At 31.8% G+C, this 24,008-nt stretch overlaps 1 protein-coding gene across 1 annotated transcript; it reads left to right on the top strand.

Moving 5' to 3' along the window:
* Positions 1-22,596, top strand: LOC114332048 (glucose dehydrogenase [FAD, quinone]-like). Its single transcript, XM_028281752.2, has 3 exons — positions 1-224; positions 14,760-14,975; positions 21,107-22,596. The coding sequence occupies exons 1-3, from the start codon at positions 53-55 to the stop codon at positions 22,555-22,557; spliced, it is 1,839 nt and encodes a 612-aa protein (XP_028137553.2). The 5' UTR covers positions 1-52; the 3' UTR covers positions 22,558-22,596.
* Positions 22,597-24,008: the final 1,412 nt, after the last annotated feature.

Here is a 24,008-nt window from a genome sequence, read left to right as displayed (position 1 = left end):
TTACATTTGTTTTGGAAGCATTTACATCTGTGTCTTTGATGTATTGCACGAGATGAGTAGTATGTTGAAATTATTAATTGTGGCTTTTTTCTTTGGTTCTTCGAAATGTCAAACAGATCTGGAGTATTTGCAGCAAATGTCAGAATATATAGCCAATTATACAACTTACCAGCAACCAACAAATAATGCCGCATTAGTGAATACAAGTGATTCTACATTATATGGTAAGACAAAATAGTAATGTAATCCTTTGTTTATTTAATAGCTTAAAGTTCATAGCTAATAAGAACAAATAACCAAAATACTAAATACATACAATGACTGAATATTTATTATGGTAGTGCTTTCAAATGAGACACGAGGCCTCTTTCATTCCAGAAATACTGATAGGGGGCTAAAGTAAAGAGCTGCAGATACAATAAGAGGCTTAGGTATTATCAAATTAGTTAAGTTTCTTCGTGTAGTTTATAAATGTAACATTTATTTATAAAAATATTATTACGAAACAATTGTATATATCGGAGTTTGCGGTTTTCGTTTTAAAATGAACCCATCCCCAATATACCCCAGGAAACGAAGCCGAAAACTGCGTTATCTAACTGCCCCACGAACTACCTGGACCCATTAATCACAAGTGCCTGCTGCCCCATCGCCGAGAAAGTTGGGGATTAAGTCTTTATGACCTGAAAGTCCAAATTTGATTATAGTTGAAAGTAAGAATATTATGTAAATATTTTCGGTTATTCACTTCAGTTGCAAGTATTACTTTTTTTGTCAGATGTTTACTATACATGGCTACAAAAATGGTTTTTTTGTTCCTTTAGTATTTTGTTTGTTACCAAATAAATCACAGCAATCGTACAAAAGTACTTTTGATACATTAATAACAATATGTACAGATTTGAATTTAAATTTCAAACCGAAGCGAATAATTTCTGATTTTGAAATAGCAATTCAAAATGCAGCCAAGTTAGTGTGGCCCGACATTATTATTTTTTGTTGCAAATTTCATTTAACACAAAATTGGTACCGAAAAATTCAAAAGTTAGGTTTGTCCTCGTAGTATAAAAATCAACCTGTTATTGGAAAATATTTAAAATTAATTTTTATTTCGGCATTCCTTATTTAGATCCAAATGATGTTGGTGACTTTTTTTCTGATGAACTTTTTAATATTATGCCAGAAGATTTAAAATTGCTTTTTATTTCGGCATTCCTTATTTAGATCCAAATGATGTTGGTGACTTTTTTTCTGATGAACTTTTTAATATTATGCCAGAAGATGATAGAGTTTTGCAATTTTGTGAATACCTAGTTGATAATTATTTAACAGAAGATTCAACATTTCCACCTTACATGTGGGCTTCAAATTCATCATCTCTTATATTTACTACAAACGCATGTGAATCATTTCACTCGAAATTTAACGAATGTTTTTATAAATCACATCCTGACATATTTAAATTTAGAGACATTTTGTTAAATTTTCAAGCAGAAGCAGATGTGAAAATTAGAACTGCACATAGATTCGAAAAAAAACTTGATAAAACGGCAAGAAAAGTTGATTTTATTGAAAATAGGCTAAATGAATATTACGTTAATCAAAACATTACTAAATTAGACTTCATACGTCAGTTTGCAATTATTATGCAGCTAACTTTTAAAATCTAAAATATAGTGTTCACTCTTACTTATTTTAATTATTAATCACACATTAAAATTAAGCATTGTTATTGTTTAACTGTAGTTTTTGTTATTGTATATAAGTTATTGTTGATTTATATATAAATTTTATTCGATTATATTGTTATAGTTTCATTATTTAATAATTTAAAATTTTCGCTCATGCTTTGGGAAGTGGGATCCTTTTTGAATACAATAAAGTAAAATAAAAACTAATATGTTTACAAAATCTTATCTAAATACCTAGTAGTCCATTCATTAACGGTAAAATATTGCAAAACCTTTAAATTTTAAAGAACCGCTTGGATTGACATGAAATTTGGCATACACACAGCTAACAAGTCAAAGAAAAAAAGTGATATTGTGCCGATATGTGCTTTTGCCCTGGGGGTGGTTTTCACCCCCTCTTGGAGGTTAAAAAATATTCGTCCAAACAAAGTCAGGAAATGGGTAAACTGGCTAATTTAAAGTAACTTTTGTTCTACAGAGTTTTTTCACTAAGTCAATACTTTTCGAGTTATTTGGCAGTGAATATGTTCATTTTTTCAACAAAATAACCACGCTTTTAGACGGTTTTTCGCAAATAACTCAAATTGTAAGTATTTGTCGATAAAGCATTCTTAGCAAAACTATAGCCTATAAAAAATTTAGAAAAATAGTGAATATATCACGTTTTTTTATTTAGTAGAAGCAGAGTTATCGCTAATGAAATATAGGTTCATATTCGTCAAATTCCAAGTGGAATACTTTAACGTGAAATAACCAAAAATGAAGCACATTTCGGGGAAAACTCATTTAAACTTATTTAAAGTGTTTAAAAAAAGCTTCATTTTTGTTTTATAAAAAAAGTTTCTAGCATCAAAATTAAACAAGTTACGCTCAAAATAAAGTTAGTCCCTTTTGGTTTTGGTAAAAAAATCGAGAAAATCACCCCCTAATTAGTATCTTAAATGAAGTTAATCGTAACGACTTCACAAGTTTCTTGACTCGTGTATATATTGTTTATATGATCTGTAAGTTTCATCGGTTCAAAGTCCTTATTATTAAAACGGCTGTAGTTAAAAGGGGTTGAACGAGTCACTGATCACGAATGTATGCAAATTTAGAAACACAAATCTTGATCAATTTTTGTCTAACAGAAAAACAAAAAAATACATGATATTCAGAAAAGCAAATCTGACTTTTTTTGTATTTCGAGACTTTTGGTATCTCTAACAATTTTTAAGTTATTTTGAAAAAAAAAATACTTTTTTTTCAAAATTTAAATTTTTAAAAATTTTACTTTGAAACCAAATTTTTTCAAAAATAAACACTTTGAATCGATGAAACTTACAGATCATATAAACACAATATAAGTAAAATAATTTATGGAGCGGCAACGATTAATTTCATTTAAGTAGCTAATTAGGGGGTGGTCTTCCCGATTTTTTTTTGCAAAAACAAAAGGGACCAACTTTATTTTGAGTGTAACTTGCTTAAATTTAATGCTAGAAACTTTTCGTAAAAACAGAAATTAAAGCTTTTTTTAAACACTTTAAAAAAGTCAAAATGGGTTTTCCCCAAAAAGTGCTTAATTTTTTGGATATTTCACGTCGAAATATTCTATTTGAAATTTGGTGAATATGAATCTATATTTCATTGGCTATAACTCTGGTTCTACGAGATCCAGAGACCTAACGCGTACATAATTTTTTTTACTTTTTTGTAGGCTATATTTTTGCTAAGAACAGTTTTTTCGACAAAATACTTACCTTTTGAGTTATTTGTGAAAAACCGTCTAAAAATGTGGTTATTTTGTTGAAAAATGAACATATTCACTCGCAAATAACTCGAAAAGTGTTGACTTGGCGAAAAAGCTCTATAGAACAAAAGTTGCTTAAAATTAGTCAGTTTACCCATTTCCGGAGTTGTTTTGGACATATATTTTTTCACCCACAAGAGGGGGTGACAAGTCACCCCCAGGGTAAAAGCACACGTCAGCACAATATCACTTTTTTTCTTTGACATGTAAGCTATGCGTATGCCAAATTTCATGTCAATCCAAGAGGTTCTTTAAAATTTAGAGCAAAAACCGTGAAAGAATGGACTATAGGTAGCGTGGGGCAGTTCGTAGTCGCTTTTAATCCTACTAAAAAACTAATCCCATTAAAATCTATTGTGTTCATATGTAGCGTGGGAGAGTTCGTAGTCACCCGCCAAAAACACTTAAAAAATCGAAACAATACTGTCGCTTCTTTTACCTATTTGGGAGACTATTTGGGAGAAGTTACAAGAAAAAGCGTACCATCTAGGGGTATCGAAATTTTTAATGCGTCATGATTTTTATTAATATTTAGACAAAAAAGTGTGACTATGAGTAAAAGTAACAATACAAGCACTTAGTGTGAGCCGTATAGAGAGATGTGGGTTTTTCGAAGGATGCTGAAGATCTATTGAACAGAGCACGTGACCAAAAACGAGGTGCTGAGAAGAATATGGACTAAAAGATAAATCCTAAATATTGTAAAAAACAGAAAAACCAGTTATCTAGGACATGTTTACAGAGGAGAAAGATACAACTTTTTACGACTCATAATGGAAGGAAAAGTGGAAGGAAGAAAAGGTACAGGAAGAAGAAAATGATCCTGGCTGAAGAACGTAAGAGACTGGACATGCATGGACACACATTCGATACTAAGAACAGCCCAAGATAGAGAGAAATTTCCTGTAGTTGTAGATAACCTTCAGTAATGGAAAAGGCACCTTAAGAAGAAGTTAAATTGATACAACTGCTGAATTAATTTAACTATGTTCTACCTAGTAGTCACATAGTAGAAGAAGTAGGAATTCAAAAATAAATAGCCATTTTCAACTTCGTTGCAAAACAAAAATACAGCCGCACCATATTCTAGTCCAATCAGAGTGTGCAGCAAGCACCTCTGCCGGTTTCGAAACTTATTCTCATCAGGAGGCACATATGCTGCTGTCTCTGATCCAACCAAAACAAACCCCGGCGTGCAGTCCCAGATTGCAACGAACGAAATGGCAATAATGCCCTAGCGGCAACTGCTGGTAAAAGACTAAGTTTTCACTCTAATGGCATATAAAACAACATAATGTTACTCTACATCCCACCAGACTGAAAATAATGGGAACCTTCTCTGGTTACACCTCCGAATTATAAATTGTAAAACACACCTCCTGAATTATAAATTGTAAAATTCCCTCATCTTCCGTAGTCTCAGCATCCGTATGGCTTGCAATTGTAGAAGCCTTGGGGGTGTAACCAGAGAAGGTTCCCATTGTTTTCAGTCTGGTGGGATGTAGAGTAACATTATGTTGTTTTATATGCCATTGGAGTGAAAACTTAGTATTTTGCTAGCAGTTGCCGCTAGGGCATCTATGCCGTTTCGTTCGTTGCAATCCGGGACTGCACGCCGGGGTTTGTTTTGGTTGGATCAGAGACAGCAGCATATGTGCCTCCTAATGATAATAAGTTTCGAAACCGGTAGAGGTGCTTGCTGCACACTGTGATTGGACTAGAATATGGTGCGGCTGTATTTTCGTTTTGCAACGAAATTGAAAATGGTTATTCATTTTTGATTTACATGTTTACTCTGATTGGAGTACAAAGAGAACCATTCTCGTTGAAACTTTACCGCGCTGAGCAGATAGGACGTGAATTATAAATTGTAAAATTACCTCATATTCCTTAGTCTCAGCATCCGTATGGCTTGCAAATTGTAGAAGCCTCGGAGGTGTAACCAGAGAAGGTTCCCATTGTTTTTAGTCTGGTGGGATGTAGAGTAACATTATGTTGTTTTATATGCCATTAGAGTGAAAGCTTAGTCTGAGATAGGAATTATTTCGCCAATGTTAGATTCGTATTAAAAGAATACAGATAATTATTTGGTCACGTCCAATGTGCTTCATTTATCGAAAGACCATGGACTACTTGTTGTTTCTTTTTTCTAAAAAAACATGAGTTATAACTTTGTTACTATTATCACTAGTCATGGGAGTATCTTGCATTTCAAATACATAATTCCATTATTAATAATACACATAGTTTTAAAAGTTCTGCATCACCTACAACGATGCTTAAAAACAAGAGTAAACAGTAGCGATCAACAGGTAGCAACAAAATATAACTTCGGGAGATAGTATGATAAACTTTGGCAACAGTGGTAATCTTTGATATTAGGTTTGTTCTAGCAAACAGTCAAACTAGTCAAAAACCGTCAGCAAACAGATGGTCAGTGAGAAAACATAATACAGTCACCAGTGCTATCCCATCTACTCGCGCTGGTCCACTATTCGCTGATGGTTTCAAACGGTTTAAAACTGATGCTAGAACAAACCTATTATCTAAGATTAATATTTTGACAATATCATAGTCGCGCTAAATGGAAGGAATAGAATATGATTTTATTATTAATAAATAGATATTTATAAAAATAAACCAAAATGGGTGAAAATTTTATGTTAAGATAGGTATTTAGAAAGGTATTTGCATGAAATATCTAATAATAAAACAATAATAAATAATCATTTTTTGTTGTGAAGCGAAACAAATTTCGATTTTCGCATAATTTTGGCACGGTTTTTAATGGACTTTTTCTTGGAAGGTTTCACTTTATTTTTCGTTTGATTTACTTTTTCCATTTTGTTAAACTATTGATAATATTTTTAGAATAAAAAGTCCTCCTAAAACTTTATATACTCGCATTAGAATTCGAAATATTTTTACGTAAAATATACTTACCTACCTACATATAACTAAAACCCACAATTAACAACAATCTATTCTTTCAAAGAGGCCAACAACTTATACAACAACAACAAATATATAATAAATTAACTATCAATAAACACTACTTTCCCATGAATCAACAAAAACGAATTCTTAAATTAACACACTTCTGCACTGAACAGATATCGATAAAGATGACAGAACAGATTAGAGAAAATCTGACGCAGGTTTGTCAAAATGGCAGTGATAACTTCTCTATGTTGCCTAATTAGTTATTTAGTTATAATATGTTCGATTTCTTGTTAGAAATAAAAAATTTTAGTAGTCCCAAGATTACACAAAATTTAGGCATGGGATAAAAAAGTTTATTTGAAGAAAGTTTATTTTTTTTCTTCTTAATGGCGGTACAGGCTCCTTTTTTCAATATTTTATTTAGTTATAGAGTAATTTCCACGTACTAACATATTTCTGAAATTGGGCTCTGTATCGCCATTCTTTATTATATTACGAATATGTGTGCCAATTATCTCGACAAAATATTCAAAATTAGAGCCGCAATCTTGGAACGCGTTTGTTGCTACCTGTTGATCGCTACTGTAGCCTCTTATTCGGAATTTACACAGTTGGGTAAAGGTTTGCTCAAACTTATTTTTTGTACTTATGTATATCAGGTAGAAGAAATGTTTTTCTTATGTTAAGTTTGAGACACTCTGTAGGGAAGAAAAGATACAAAGGTTAGGTTGAATATTTTTAGGTATACGATGAATATTTTGTTTTTTAATTTCTCTGATATCTTTAACAACAAAGAAGATAGATCGTTTTACTCTTTAACACGTGTTTTAGCTAAAGCAATATTATTACCACTAACAATAATGAAACAGCAGTTAACAAAACTTAACACAAAGAACCATAATGTAAACGAAAACCTAATATCACGTGTTATTCCCTTTATTCTACTAACAGCTTCACATAGTCTATGGATGCTGAATATAAAGCAGGCTATTTGATTTTGGTCAATGGAGTTTGAGACATCAGTAACCATAGTTTTTATATCTTGCAGGGAAACAGGAAGGCGCTGACGAAGTCTTAATTGTCTACCGACAATATCCCATAAGTAATTAATAGAAGTCATGCAGAGTCAACACTGTTGAGACTGCAAGGGGACCGATTTAATACCTGAATATTTACTTTCCTTAAATATACATGCAATACGTGAGGAGGCCATGTCTTATTATACACTTAGATGAAATTATTTCCTATTGAAATTATTTCCTAAATATGAAGTGCGAAAGGAACAAAGTGATAAAAGAAAGGAAATCTATGTACCTATTGTACCTCTCGCTATTTTAAAAAACGTCTACGTAAAGACACCAGAAAATTCCACAAAACATCACAGAGCCTCCATTAAACAATCTCGTCTCTCTTATGGGAAACTGTGAATACCGCGCTGGTCAACAAAAAATAACTCTAATAGGTGTCGACCAGAACCGTTATAGACCAGGGCGCATCTGTAAAAATATTACATAGTACATTTGGATGTTGAGAGGTGAATATTTGTGTGCAGAAAATGCTTGGAAATAACTTATATAATAATATTTGAGTTATCCTCCCACTCAAAAAGGTCCGGAACATTGTTTAAGTAATCAAAATATCAAAAAATGAAGGAAAAATTCGAATTTTTTTTGGTGTTTTGATTATAGTAACTTTAAAAGTATTCATTTCCGAGAAAAGTTGTACTGATATAAAAGTTGCGTAATTAAATTTACTACAATATAGGATTAGTTAATTATTTTAAAAATTATCATCCTTGTTGCAAAATAGCAATAATTGCTAAAAAAAACATAAAAAACCAAGTATTCGCATTTTACGTTTTTCAACCATTTATGCTACACTTAGGAACTTCATATTTTACCCAGAAAAACTCTATAAAATATAGTAAAACAACACTGTAAATTTCATTGAGATCGGTTTAACAGATTTTGCAAAATAAATTTTGCAATCCAGCTTTCGCAAAAAAATTCATTTTTTTTTTTAATGTTGCAGGACTGAAAATAAAGCAGACAGCAAGTTGATTTTTTTTGACATATAGAATAATACTGCACCTTTCATTTGCAATTTAAAATTAAAATCGGTAAACTACTACAGCGTCAGGAATTTTTTTTAAGAAACATTAATTTTTGGTGCTACAAGCAGGACAGCGGAGACGTGCGCTCTGATTGGGCATTACAATGACCTTTGATAATGATTGATAAATTTTAATTTTTAGTACATTTCGATATAAATAAATGAATTTGTTTATTGCAAAATAAAAACACATACTTTGTCCTTTGAAATTTCACTTTTTTAGCAAAAACTTTCTTTGTTCTTATATTTTAACTTAGAGAATAAAAGTTCATAATTTTTAAAAATATGCAATTGTTTAAACAATATTTCACAAACAATAATCAAATTAGTTTGATTTTTGTGGACTTTAAATATTAAAATACAACAAAATATAGAGTTAGAAAATAACATATTATATAAAGATTTAAAGAAATTTTGGTGGAAATCAAGTTGTGTGAATCGAACACCGCTGTCCTGCGCGTAGCACCAAAAATTAATGTTTATTTAAGAAAATTCCTGACGCCGTGGTAGTTAACCAATTTTAATTTTACAAATTGCAAATGAAAGGTACATTATTCTTATATATGTAAAAAAATTCAACTTGCTCTCTGCTTTATTTTCAGTCCTGCAACATTTTGAAAAAATAATTTTTTTTGCGAAACCTGGATTTCCAAATTTATTTTGCAAAATCTATTGAACCAAACTTAATCAAATTTACAGTATTGTTTTACTGTATCATAAAGTTTTTTTGGGTAAAATATGAAGGTCCTAAGTGTAGCATAAATGGTTGAAAACCGTAAAATGCAAATACTTGTTTTTTATGTTTTTTTCGCAAATATTGCTATTTTGCAATAAGGAAGACAACTTTTAATATTCGGAACTAATCCTATATTGTAGGAAATTTAATTACGCAAATTTTATGTTAATGCAACTTTTCTCTGAAGTGAATACTTTGAAAGTTATAATCAAAAAACGAAGAAAAAAATCAAAATTTTCCTTCATTTTTTGATATTTTGATTATTTAAACAATGTTCCGGACCTTTTTAAGTGGGAGGATAAATCCATTATTATTATATCAATTAATTCCAAGCCGTTTCTGCAAAAAAATATGAGTCACCTCTCAACGTCCATCTCAAAACAGATCCGCCCTGGACTATTACGTGCCTTTCTGTTTTTAAAGTTTTGTATGAACTGTTATATTTTATTATTAATTTAGTTTTGTTTAAGTTAAAAAACCGTATATCATGTTAAAGAATAAAACCGTATATTTTCTTCGTTACTAAAGATATCAGGAACATTAAAAGAACAGAATTTTTTCGAAACATAAGACTAAAATGTGGTTTCGATGGATACTCACACTTGTACTTTTCGTCCTTATAGAATGTATTAATCTTAACATAAGAATTATTTTCTTCCACTCAGTGTAAGTTCAAAAAATAAGTTTTGAGTAATCCTTTGCGCAACTGTGTAAACATCAAAGCAAAATCTAAAATAATAAAAAAATAGCGGAATACGTTAATTTGTTCACGAGAAAATCAACTGATAAACTTTTAAAACTATGTACAGCTGGTTCCTAAAAAAAACTGATACAACTCTTAAAGCCTATTTTGTATAAAATTGAGCAGTGGAATATTTTGAAGGATAAATACTTATTATCCGCAACTGTCACTGTAACTGCCAAGTCTTAAAATTTGTCAGATAATTTATTCTGTTCAACCTCAGAAAATGGCTCCACATGCTAGCAAAGCAAAAATATCTACCGCTCATGAAGATCGCACGCTTTTGGAGAAATTAGAAGAGAATCATTTTGAAGATACGAAAACTGCAAGAATTCAAAATAATGTCAAAATTTAGACCTTAATAATTATTACAATTTTTGAATTAACATATGGCCGGTTGGTCGAACGCTAATCAACAATGATCACTGTCAAATATTTAATTACTGTCACCAACTGTCAATGTCAACTTGGATTGGGTTGGTGAAATCATAATTATTGATTCATCATCATCATCATCATCAATGGTGCTACAGCCCTATGAAAGAGCCTCGACCTTCCCAAGTCTATTACGCCAGTCAGTCCTATCTATTGCCAACCGTTGCCAGTTTGCTGCGCCTATTTTTCTCCCATCCTCATCTACACCATCTTTCCATCTAAGTTTTGGCCTACCCCTATTTCTACTTCCCACAGGTTGTGACATAAGGATTCTTCTAGGAGGGTTGTTATGCTGTGATCTTGCTAGATGTCCTGCATATCTTAGTCGTCCTATTCTTATAAGAGATACTATGTCTTTTCCACCAAATATATGTTTATATCTGTGGTATACCTCGTAGTTGTACCTCCTCCTCCAAATACCATTCTCACAGATGCCACCGAATATGCCTCTCAGGATCCTTCGTTCAAATATAAGCAGAAGGTTTTCATCCGCCTTGGAGATGGTCCATGTCTCCGATCCATATGTCAACACTGGTTGTATAAGGGTTTTGTATATGGTTATTTTTGTTTTTTGGCTTAAGTTTCTGCTTCTCATATGTCTACTCAGTCCAAAATAGCATTTGTTCGCTAGGATTATCCTTTGCTTGATTTCTTCTGTCATGACGTTTTCCTTGGTGATCAGGGAGCCTAAGTATGTGAATAATTATTGATTACAATTATGAAATTACAATTTCATTATTATTGATTACAATTATGAAATTACTTAATCAATTATGTTAATAATTGATATGTTAATTGATTAGCTAATCTCATAATTATAATCAATTATGTTTTTAGCAACCCAATAAAAGTTGACATTGACAGTTGGTGACAGTAATTAAATATTTGATAGTGATCATTGTTGATTAGCGTACGAACAACCGGCCCATAATATATGTAATCAGTTGTTGGTTGTTTGTTTGTTTATTTTATTACTTGTCTGTCATAACAAATATAATATATAAATAATACAATGTCAAACCAAATACACTGCTCAAAATGACCAAATCTTACTAAGAGTCGTATCAGTTTTTTAGGAACCAGATGAACATATATTTCCATTGTTAATAATTTATTTTGCTAATAGTAGCCTTATAAAATATAAAAAAGTCAAAATGTAAATTCGGACAGGTTGAAACAAATTTTATATCAAAGTTTAGGTGTATACAAAAGATATTTTCAAAAAAGTATCCAAATCATACAAGGGGATCATTGTTTAAATAATTAAAAAAGGGTCATTTTTGCAAAAAAAATTACTTTTTTAACTGCTGAGGTCATTCAATTACTAATCAAAGTCAATAGGATTATTTTCTGTAAAGATGACGGGTAAATCTTTCACATAAGACTTACCTAATTAAATTTGACCCCCTCGTTATTTAAATAATTGTATATAAAACTTTAAAAACACATTTGCAAAAAATTATTTTTAGCGTTTTAAATAAACACTATAAAATATCTTTTTTTACAGAAGAAGTTGTGCTATGTTACCAGTATTAAGCAAAAAAAATTGGTCAAAAAGTATTTAATATTTTTTGAGATATTGAATTTGATTATTAAATGTTACTATATTTTCAATTGCAAAAACGCGGTTGTTGCCAAAGAAACATTCACCTGAATAAGATCTCGTTATTTTGATTTTTATCGATAATTTCGATAAATGTATTTATAAATTCAAATTTCAACGAAACTTCCCCCTAAAATGGCATTTGAAAATTATTCAAATTTGTTTATATTTTTTTTTTTATAACGTCGCGGGGATTAAGTATTTTGAAATACCGTTTCGATAATTGGGTTCCTGGGAATTTTCTACTAATTAACAAAATTTTTTTTGTCGCTTTTTCTTCTTCTTTTTTTTTTCTTGGAGTTATATTACTACGGACCCTTTTAGGGTTAAATTTCATTAAGAATATTGAATCTGTGAGATGTAGATTCTAGACCTAAAAATATTATAATTTAAGTAAAATCTCTTAAATAAAATGTGGCTACTTACTGAGTTACAGGGTGTTTTATTTAAAAATTTAAAAATTATTTTTACCAAGTACTTTAAAACTATTTGACGTATCCTTATCGTACTTGGCAGAAAGTGTGGCTATTATACACCCTACTAAATTGTGATTAATAATCGTTTCTAGCTAGTGCCAGAGGCGTACGACAGGGGATAGTGAATGATTAACACTTCCCAAATTCTACGCCACTGAGTGAATTACTATTTTAGCGAAATTTTTCGATTCTCCAATACTCTATATGTAAATAACTTTATTGGTATCGATAAAGTCATCAGTTTGCGAGATATTGGAAGTTTAAAATGAATGAATTATTAATGAATCAAAATAACTATGTCGTTTCATTTTAAACGTCCAATATCTCGAAAACTAATGACTTAATCGTTACCAGTAAAGAGTATATTATTTACACAAAAAGTATTGGAGAATCAGAAAATTTCGCTAAAATAGTATTTCCCTCAGTGGCGTAGAATTTGGGAAGGGTTAACCATTAACTATCCCCTGTCGTACGCCTCTGGTAGTAGATTGAAACTTTTATTTATCACAATTTAGTAGACTGTAGAGTAGTCACACTTTCTGCCAAGTATGATAAGGATATGTCAAATAGTTTGAAAGTACTTGGTAAAAATAATTTTTAAATAAAACACCCTGTAACTCAGTAAGTAGCCACATTTTATTAAAGTGATTTTAGACAAATCTTAATATTTTTAGGTCTAGAATCTACAACTTGAGATTCAACATTCTTAATGAAACTTAACCTTAAAAGGGCCCGTAGTAGTATAACTTCAAGAAAAAAAAAAGAAGAGGAAAAAAGACAAAAAAATTTGTTAATTAGTGAAAAATTCCCAGGAACCCAATTATGGAAACGGCATTTCAAAATATTTATTCCCTTCGACGTTATTAAAAAAAAAGTTATAAACAAATTTGAATAATTTTCAAATGTCATTTTAGGGGGAAGTTTAATTGAAATTTGAATGTATCAATACATTGGTCGAAAATATACATAAAAATAAAAATAATAGGAAATGAATAACCATTTTCAATTTCGTTGCAAAACGAAAAAACACAGCCGAACCATATTCTAGTCCAATCAGAGAGTGCTGCAAGCACCCCTACCGGTTTCGAAACTTATTAGTCTCTCATCAGGAGGCACATATGCTGCTCTCCCTGATCCAACCAAAACAGACCCCAGCGTGCAGTCCCGGATTGCAACGAACGAAATGGCATAGATGCCCTAGCGGCAACTGCTAGCAAAAAGACTAAGTTTTCACTCTAATGGCATATAAAACAACATAATGCTATTCTACATCCCACCAGAATGAAAACAATGGGAACCTTCTCTGGTTACACCTCCGAGGCTTCTACAATTTGCAAGCCATACGGCGGTTCTCGTTGGAACTTTACCGCGCTGAGCAGATGGAACGTGAATTGTAAATTGTAGAATTCCCTCATCTTCCTTAGTCTCAGCATCCGTATGGCTTGCAAATTGTAGAAGCCTCGGAGGTGTAACCAGAGAAGGTTCCCATTGTTTTCATTCTGGTGGGATGTAGAATAGCATTATGTTGTTTTATATGCCATTAGAGTGAAAACTTAGTCTTTTTAAAAATAATAGGATTTAATACAGGTGAATATTTCTTTGGCAACAATCGCGTTTTTGCAATTGAAAATAGAGTAACATTTAATAAACAAATTCAATATCTCAAAAAATATTAAATATTTTTGGACCAATTTTTTTTCAGTTAATACTCATAACATACCGCAACTTCTCCAGTAAAATAATATATTTGATAGTGCTTATTTAAAACGCTAAAAATATTTTTTTGCAAATTTGTTTTTAAACTTTTATGTATAATTATTTAAATAAATAGGGGGGCAAATTTAATTTAGTAAGTCTTATGTGAAATATTTACCCTTCAACTTTGCAGAAAACAATTCTGTAGACCTTCATTAGTAATTGAATGACTTCAGCAGTTAAAAAAGTAATTTTTTTGCAAAAATGACCCCTTTTTAATTATTTAAACAATGATGCCCTTTTATGATTTGGATACTTTTTTGAAAATATCTTTTGTACCCACCTAAACTTTGATATAAAATTTGTTTCAACCTGTACGAATTTACATTTTGATTTACATGTAGTGTAATTTTATTTTACTAGACTATAGTGGTTAACTACACAAAAGGTAAAATTGCTTAATAAAGAACATTTGTATATTTACTTTAAAATGCAATAACAATAACAGCTTAATATCTGTCATATTTGTTTTAGATTTTGGTACATTTGATTTCGTTATTGTTGGTGGAGGTGTCGCTGGCTGCGTATTAGCTAGCCGACTTTCTGAGATTTCGAGCTGGAAAATTTTGCTGATAGAAGCAGGTGATAGAGGAAATAATATGACAGATATGCCTGCTATGTTGGTATACTCAATAAACTCTAAATACAACTGGGGCTATAAGTCCACACCGCAATCACAGTGTTGCCAGGGTGAGTAAATACAGGGTTGGGATAAAGTAATGAACCAACTAAACATCTTAGAAACAAAACAAAAACTACTCACGAAACGTCTCACGTAAGCATAATAACACATAAAGCATCTACCCCTTAAATTTTTTAATGAGACCCTGTATATTTTGGAGTTTTAAAAAAAAAATTATTTTTAATTCATGCATGCCAAGTTTGGTAGAAAAAAGTGGTACAGTAGGCGGTACTGTAGTATAACGAGGAGCTTTACACTATGTTTTATTATTTTTAAATTTTAAATAATTTTTAAAATTTTAGTAAATTATTTTTAGTGTAGGAAACAGCGGTTGAACCTCGCAAAATGGACACAAGTCCGGTTTTATTTTTTTTCTGGTATATCAAGGAATGCATATTATGAAACTAACATTTTCTTAAAAAATTTCGCCTCGGAACCCCCGTTTTCATCCCTTTAAGGGGGGTAATTTGTGGTTTTTGCGAAACGTAGCCCTTCCTGTGCGTTTTACAAAAAATTTACTAAATAGTAAAATGAAGAGGAATATATTTCCTACTATTTATTTCCCGACAGCATATGTCTATCACACACCGTTTAGCGGGGGTGGCGCCCCATAGTTGACAAATTTTTAAAAAAGATGTTTTTAAAAAAAATTATTTTTGCCTAACTGTACTGAAAGTTAAGAATAAACCCTACGGCAATTAATCACAAATCAGTGGCTGATTTTTTGGTATAGGTTTCATTTAAGGGCAATTGCAAATTTTTTAATTACATCATGTTACATTTTAAAAAACCCCTTTTTATACCATCTGAACCGCCTATGCTAGAGTAAAAAACCTTTCAGCGATTATCCATGTACTCGTGTTATTTACAAATTTCTATAATGTACCCCCATTTTTTTCCGGAACCACCCCAAAAAAAGGAGAATTAATAAAGTAAGTAATTTTCTTGGAATCCTTCACACACCATGCCCTTTATTAAAATGTTTCATACATTTTTTGTGCACGGTCTTATTACCCATGCATCGACACCAAAAGCGATTTCTTGATGCAACCCCTGTAGCCAAAAAAATAAAGGGGGTTGAAATTTTTTTTTGTTTTTTGGCCCATACGGACATATGCTCCATCAATAGGGTTTTATTAGGGCTCTATCAATATATGATTATTGAAACATCCCTGCAGAAAGTACCCCTATCCTTGAATATAAACTACAGAAACTACCCCTATCCCTTGGAGAGCATGGTTTTACAATTTTTTCATCACCTATGCATTTTTTTAAAATAAATATTATACAGAATTAAAGACCACTATTTTATCTACAAATAATGTCCATGCATTTTTTCGTATAAGCAACCGTTACGGCACAGTGGCGCCGTAAACCTCAGAAATGCTTTGGCGGGCTCCAGTTCTTGTTTTTTTTTCTCGTCACCTATTCATTTTATTGATAACGTACTTACGGAAAATAAAAGAACACACTGTCTGCTATACATTATGACCTATGTATATTTTATTTTCTTTGCATCCTAAAGCCACAGTAGTGGCCCAAAATCAATTTTTGGTTATTTTCTTTATTAAACCTCCTTATTTTGGGGTGGTTTCGGGGAAAATATGGGGGTATATTATACAAATTTGTAAATAACACTAGTACATGGATAATCGCTGAAAGTTTTTTTACTCTAGCATAGGCGGTTCAGATGGTATAAAAAGGGGTTTTTTAAAATGTAACATTATGTAATTAAAAAATTTGCTATTGCCCTTAAATGAAACCTATACCGAAAAATAAGCCACTTATTTGTGATTAATTGGTGCAGAGTTTCTTCTTAATTTTCATTAAAGTTAAGGAAAAGAAAATTTTAACAACATCTTTTTTAAAAATTTGTCAAATTTGGGGCGTCACCCCCGCTAAACGGTGGGTGATAGGCATATGCTCTCGGGAAATAAATAGTAGTAAATATAGTCCTCTTCATTTTACTACATATTAAATAAATTTTTTGTAAAACCTACAGGAAGGGCTACGTTTCGCAAAGACTACAAATTATCCCCTTTAAAGGGATGAAAAGGGGGGTTCCGGGGCGAAATTTTTTAAGAAAATGTTATTCTCATAATAAGCACCCCTTGATATACCAGAAAAAAAAATTAAACTGGACTTGTATCCATTTTGCGAGGTTCAACCTCTGTTTCCTTCACTATTTACTATTTATTTTTATTATTTAGATATTTTTCTTATTTTACAAATTTTTTAAATCGTAGATTTACATGTAGTATAACTGACTCCCATTGTTGCGTAAATGAACTCTCCCAAGTCCCAACTACTTCGTAACGTTAGTTTCATGACAATCGCCTCAGAATTTTACTATAGGTAATACAATGCCAGTATAGAAGCTTCGATTCAAAAATTGTTAAATCGGGGAATAAATCATTTTATAGTTGAAGAATAAGTAAATTTATTTTTCTACAACCGTGTTAAAAATGCAATTTTTAGCACTCCATACGAGCGTTAAAAATGCTACTTTAAGGCACTAGTGCTTTAAAAAAAATTTAAGGCACTGCAGTTCGTATTGACCGTATAGGCAATTTTGATGTAATGTCAAGAAAATATAAAAATGGAATGTCAGTCAAGTTCAAGTAAAAGTTTTTGTAGATATTGTCCTGTAATTACGTTTGTAGAAAAAATATTGTACGATATGCGTGTTAAAACGTACATTTTTAAGGCACACATGTGAATTGCAGAACTCGCTATCGCTCATTCTGCAAACTTTCACATGCGTGCCTTAAACGTGTACTTTTAACATTTATATCATAAATAACTATCATTAAACCAATGAGAATAATACAGTCGAACCCGCTTATTAGAATCCCTGTTATAGGAATATCCCGGTTTATGGAATATAAATTCAAGTTCCCGAAACATTTCCATTTACTCCTTAATAAATTTATCTGTTTATTGGAATAGCATCTAACTAGATAATACCGCTTATTAGCATATTTTGCAGGTCAAAGAATATTTTTTTTTACAATTTACTAAAAATTTAAATTATGTTTGGTATTATGGTTTGTCGTCAACGGCCGGTAGTGCTGGATTAGATATTATTAGGGTAATAAATATTTATTACTTTGTTAGGAATACCAATTCGATCTTTAGCATAGCCGACAAATGCATGGGTCATAAAATAATTTTTATTTGTCTACACAAAGGCACTGTTGCCTGTTATAAAATTGTTAGAAGCAGTTTAGTTAGAATTCACTCAGAGAGTACCTACTTGTTTGCAAGATGGAATTATGGCTTTGTTAAATTCGAAAAGAAGAGAAAAGAACAAGAATGTAACAATCCATTTCTTGACGCCAATAAAACTTCTATTCAACCAATGGATTAAGGATGACCACACGGATTAACAACGAAAAAGCTATAATTACCAATAATTTCTCAAGAAAAAAAAAGTAATTTTGTTATATAGGTATGCATTTTAATAAGAAAATATTTACATATCTACATATTGCATACATTTCATATTAATTATATAATGTATTCATTCACATACATGTAATGTAATTTGGTATTTAACACATACATAGATAAGTACTAGTTACACTACTGTATTATTGACGTAAAAAGACCTAAAACCATAAACATACACTGAATATGTAGGTATGTACATATAATATGATATACATATTGGCATAGTATGTAATAAAACTACATATTGGTATAGTATGTAAAACTACACATTGGCACAGTATGTAAATAATATTATTACGTATATTCGGTAACACTTATTTCGACTAGCCACCAATGATCGGTTATTAGAATATCCCGGTTATAAGAATATTTTTGCCTTGCACAAAGGCTATTCCAATAAGCGGGTTCGACTGTAATTTAAGTTTTATCAGGGAAGAGACTGTTTTATCAAGGAAGAGGCTGTTTTATCAGTATCACACTCAATGATTGGCTAGAACTACGCATGGTGATTGGCTGAAATAGCAAAAACGTCAGAATTTGACAGGTGAAAAAAATAATCGCTGTAATTTTTATTTCTGTAGTTATCTATTGGTCAGAATCTCTTATGAATGAAATAGTCGCTTAAATCAAATGTTCAAACTGACAAGAAGTAGGTTGGAGGCTGTTGGATAATTAATTTAAGCGAAAATCAATGTTTATCTGTGAAATAAATATTTTTATGAAATGATATGAAATAATCTGATAAATTTTTAAGGGTATTCCAACTGTCGGAGGCACCAAAGTTTAGAAACATCTAAATATACGAAACCAAGACGTAATAGTATTTTTGATTATTTCTTACTATATTGTTTGAATACAAAAAAGATATAGGACAGGAGTTCATGTTTTTACTCTTATTAGACAATAATAAATAAATTATGCTAATAGGCTGACACTTTGTGAGGATATGAACTTTAACGAGCATTTTGAACATTTGAAGTGAATTTACAAAATCCACAAGGAGATTGAATTCTTGTAGCTGGCTGTATAGCATGGATCACAAAAAATATAAATTTTATTTCTAAAATAATAAAATTTAAATATACCTTTTACAAACAAATTTACATTTTTTTATTTGAGGTGAATTTTTCTCATAGTGGTAGGGGAGCTGAAGCGGGTATTTTTGCAGTTACTCGAGCTCGTCAGATTATCATATGGGCAGAAACCTGGTATCCTGCATATGTACCTCTACCATATATTGGCTCTTAATACAAGGGAGTTCGTTAAGGGGGGTCCAAAAAAAAATCTATTCTTAGAAAAACTCAAAATTGTAAGATTAAGATAACTATAATTGTAAGTTAAGTACATGCAAAAGAGTGTATATTTCAAAATTCTGACGATTTAAGCAGGGCGGTAAGAAAATAATTGGCGAGTCAAAAATTTTCACAAAAAAGGGGAATATTTCGCGAGATGAAAGTCAGATCGAAAAACTAAAAAATATTTGTTTAATATTTTTCAAAAATCTATCGAATGATACCAAGCACAACCTCCTTCAGAGAGGGGGGCTAAATTTAAAATGTTAAATACGAACCCCGCGATATTTCGCGAAATGAACATCAAATCCAAAACTGCAAAATACATTTATTCAATATTTTTAAAAAATCTATCGAATACAGTGTAACCCCGATAAGTCGGCCTCCGATAACCCGGAAGTCCGGCTAACCCGGACTGATTTTCATCAGACAAATAAAACATTTTTCACATTGACTGAGTTTTTTCGAAGAAATAAATAATTCTGTATACAACTGTACGTAATTTAGATGCACTGTGCATATGTATTTCATGTTTAAGCAATTATAATGGAGTTTATCTGTAAGTATACCGTATTTTATCAATTTTTACCATATTCTTCGGCTAACTCAGATTTTCGATTACCCGGATCGGCCGCGGTCCCGATTAATCCGACTTATCGAGGTTCCGCTGTAGTACCAAAGGCGACCCCACACGGAGGTGGGGTGGGGGTTACTTTAAAATCTTTAATAGGAGCCCCCAATTTTTATTGCAGATTTGTATTCTTTGCTTAAAAATAAGCAAATTTTAGTCGAGACATTTTTAGAATTATGGATAGATGCCGCTATAATAGGAAAAACGATTGTTGGAAATGGAAAATTAAATTAAAAATGGAAAGTCCCCACTAAAATGGAAAACTTTAATTAACTTTTTTGCTTTTAAGACCTAATAATCACAACCCAATACGTCTCCATAACGCTCGAGTGACTGCAAATTTAGCAAACTTTCCTCCCATACTATAGGTCTTAGGAAATAACTGTACCTTTTCATTAACCGTAGAGTGATTTGTTTCTCGTTTTCACTAATTTTTTCTACCAAACTTGGTGTATCTGAATTAGGAATAATAATTTTTTAAATATGAAAAATATACAGGGTGTTCCATTTAAATTATATAAGTTGACGGTATTTCCAGTGAAACCAGAAGTAGGGTAATAAAGAAAAAAAGGCATTAAATACGTTATGTGTCATTGGATTTGCATGCAAAGTTTTATGAATATCGTCTTTATAGTTTACTTGATTCCATAGTTTATCGCTATCCTGTATACACTGTTTGTTTCCACGAAAACTTCAGTACTACCGATAGTTTTATTATGTTTTCAAAAAGTTTTATTTATTTAATAATTTTTTAAAATTCTAGGCATGAGAAACCATTCATGTAACTTTCCCAGAGGAAGAGGTCTTGGTGGATCCAGTTTGATCAACGCTATGCTTTACGTCCGTGGTAATGCTGATGATTACAACCAATGGGTTAAGCTTGGAAATCCAAGTTGGTCATACGGGGAATGCTTACCTTATTTTAAAAAATCAGAAACGGCCGATTTTCTTAACCCAGATCTAACGTACCACGGAACTACTGGACCAGTTCACGTTAATCATACGGGTCCTTCTTCTGTAATCAATGACACCTACTTCCAAGCTGCTGCCTTCGATATGGGCTTAAACATACTTGACTATAACGGTAAAGAGCAGATTGGCGTAGGTAAAATGCAGTCCACTATAAACTTTAACAAAAGAGCGTCAGCTGCATCAGCGTATGTTAACCCTATTGAAGGAACTAGAAGTAACCTTAACGTGTCTCTTAATTCATTTGCTACAAAAATTGTAATAAAAGGAACAAAAGCTGTGGCCGTCGAATTTATAAAAGATGGAAGAAGATATCTCGCTACGGCGTCAAAAGAAGTATTAGTTACTGCAGGAGCCGTCAATTCTGCTCAACTTTTGATGTTATCTGGCATTGGCCCCAAAGCACATTTAAGAAATCGTGGTATACCGGTAATCAAGGATTTACCTGTAGGAAAGCACTTTGTAGATCACCCAGTATTTGTAGGACTAATATTTACCACGAAACTTTCTCAGCCAGAGCTTTCTATACCGGAACAGGTGCACGAATATCAAAGTGCTAATACTCCTTTAACTAGATGCTTTGGAGCTGAAAATATAGCTTTTGCAAATGTCAACAATGATAGTACTACTGTTCCAGATATAGAATTTATAGCTTTTGCACCACCAAGAGGAGGTGATGTACAAACATTGTTTAATTTCAATGACAACAATACTGCTGCTTACAACAAACTAAATATGGCAGGAAGTATTCATGTGATGATAAATTTAGCACATCCGAAATCAACAGGATCTGTTAAGTTACAATCAAACAGTTCGCGAGATTTCCCTTTAATTAACTTAGGATTTTACACAGACGACAACAATACAGATATAAATACCATGTTGAAAGGCGTAAGGTATGTTATACAGTTATTTACGGGGAAACAATTTGGCAATATCGACTCCTACATTTCCTACCAAGTTCCAGAATGTCTAAAGTACGAATTTAACTCGGATGATTATTGGTATTGCGCAATTAGACAGTTGACAATGAGCTACTTCCATCCTAGTGGTACTACAAGAATGGGTCGCTTATGTAAAGATTCTGTTGTTAATGCTTCTTTAGTGGTTCATGGAATGGATAATTTAAGGGTTGTGGGAGAAGGTGCTATACCACGTCAAGTAGCCGGACATCTGTATGGACCTGTATTAATGATGGCAGAGAAAATATCAGATCGGATTAAACAAGATCATGGAGTTCTGTAATGGATATATTTATATTTAAATAAATTCGTAATAAGAAAAGTTTTATTTCAGTAGAATTTTAGTTTTTAAATTCTTAGTGATCTGAATTTCGAAAATTTCTTCCCATTACAAGCTATTTATTGGTTCAATGATCACTGTTGTAATGTGCACTTTGGTTTCTAAAAGATATTTGTATATTTATTTAGCAATAGTATTGTAGTAGTATAAGAAATAGAACAATTTCGATGACGAGAACAGGGCCCTCGCAGTTACTACACGCAATCAAGCATTCCTCATATGAGTAACGCCAAAGTTTCATAAAAATTACGTTAAATAGTACGTTCTTTAACAGTAAATATTTCAAAACCTCTAAATTTTAAAGAACCGCTTGGATTGATATGAAATTTGACACACACACACAGCTAACAAGTCAAAGAAAAAAAGTGTTATTGTGCCGATGTGTGCTTTTGCCCTGGGGGTCGGTTTCACTCACCCCCAAACGTTTCAAACGAAAAAATATACGTCCAAAATAAGTCCGAAAATGGATAAACTGAAAAATTTTGAGCAATTTTTGTTTTAATCAAGTATATTCAAATGGGAAATAAGCCACAATTTTACCTAAAAATGATTTTATTAACGTTTCGACGCCCAAGTCGGGTGTCGTTGTCAAAATACAAAATAATACTAATTATTATTTTGTATTTTGACAACGACACCCGACTTGGGCGTCGAAACGTTAATAAAATCATTTTTAGGTAAAATTGTGGCTTATTTCCCATTTGAATATACTTGATTATAAAAATGCCACAAGAAAATAGCTTCAGAACAAAATTTTTGTTTTATATAGTTAATACCTTTGAGTTATTTACGAGTGAATATGCTCTTTTTTCTACAAAATAAGCATGTTTTTAAACGGTTTTTCGCAGATAACTCAAAAGTAAGTATTTTAGCCTGATAGAAAAGATAGACTGTAAAAAAGTGAAAAAAAATAATAAATATTTTTAATATTTCTATTAGGTTGAAAACTTTGACTATCAGTTGCCAGATGTCGCTAGACACCTACTCCATAAACGTCAGTTGCAATGCGGGGATAAGCTTTCGTAGTTTTGTCACTTCGGGCAGAGAGCAGAAAACCTACGCCTCTCTGATGATGACTCCAACTAGAGTCGAAAATCGTCAATTTAGAGTGCTGGTTTGCGCTCTCTATACTAAGTGAAAAATAAAACAGTTTTGCCTTCGCATTGCAACTGAATAAAAATAATATACATTTTTATTATATTTGATGAGATATAGATTATTAGGTTGGGCAGCTTTTGGAAAATTATGGAAGATATTTAAAAGTGATATACCCATAATATGTCTGGAGAGAAAACTATACGGGCAATCTTATTACCTTTAATGACATCGGAAGCGGGGGCATTAACATTAACAAAAAAGTCAGCGGAAATGTAAGAGGAGAGCTCAGAGAGCCA

This window comes from Diabrotica virgifera, chromosome 5, assembly GCF_917563875.1.
Source record: "Diabrotica virgifera virgifera chromosome 5, PGI_DIABVI_V3a".
In the NCBI taxonomy this organism is placed as follows: domain Eukaryota; kingdom Metazoa; phylum Arthropoda; class Insecta; order Coleoptera; family Chrysomelidae; genus Diabrotica; species Diabrotica virgifera.
Note: the sequence above shows the minus strand (reverse complement) of the source record. Positions and strands in the feature narration are given on the sequence as shown.

Excerpts from the sequence above, each read along its gene's own strand:
- LOC114332048 (XM_028281752.2), top strand. The coding sequence starts at position 53 with ATGAGTAGTATGTTGAAATTATTAATTGTGGCTTTTTTCTTTGGTTCT. Across the intron at positions 225-14,759 it reads AAGTGATTCTACATTATATG|ATTTTGGTACATTTGATTTC; the intron begins GTAAGACAAAAT and ends TATTTGTTTTAG. Across the intron at positions 14,976-21,106 it reads GCAATCACAGTGTTGCCAGG|GCATGAGAAACCATTCATGT; the intron begins GTGAGTAAATAC and ends TTAAAATTCTAG.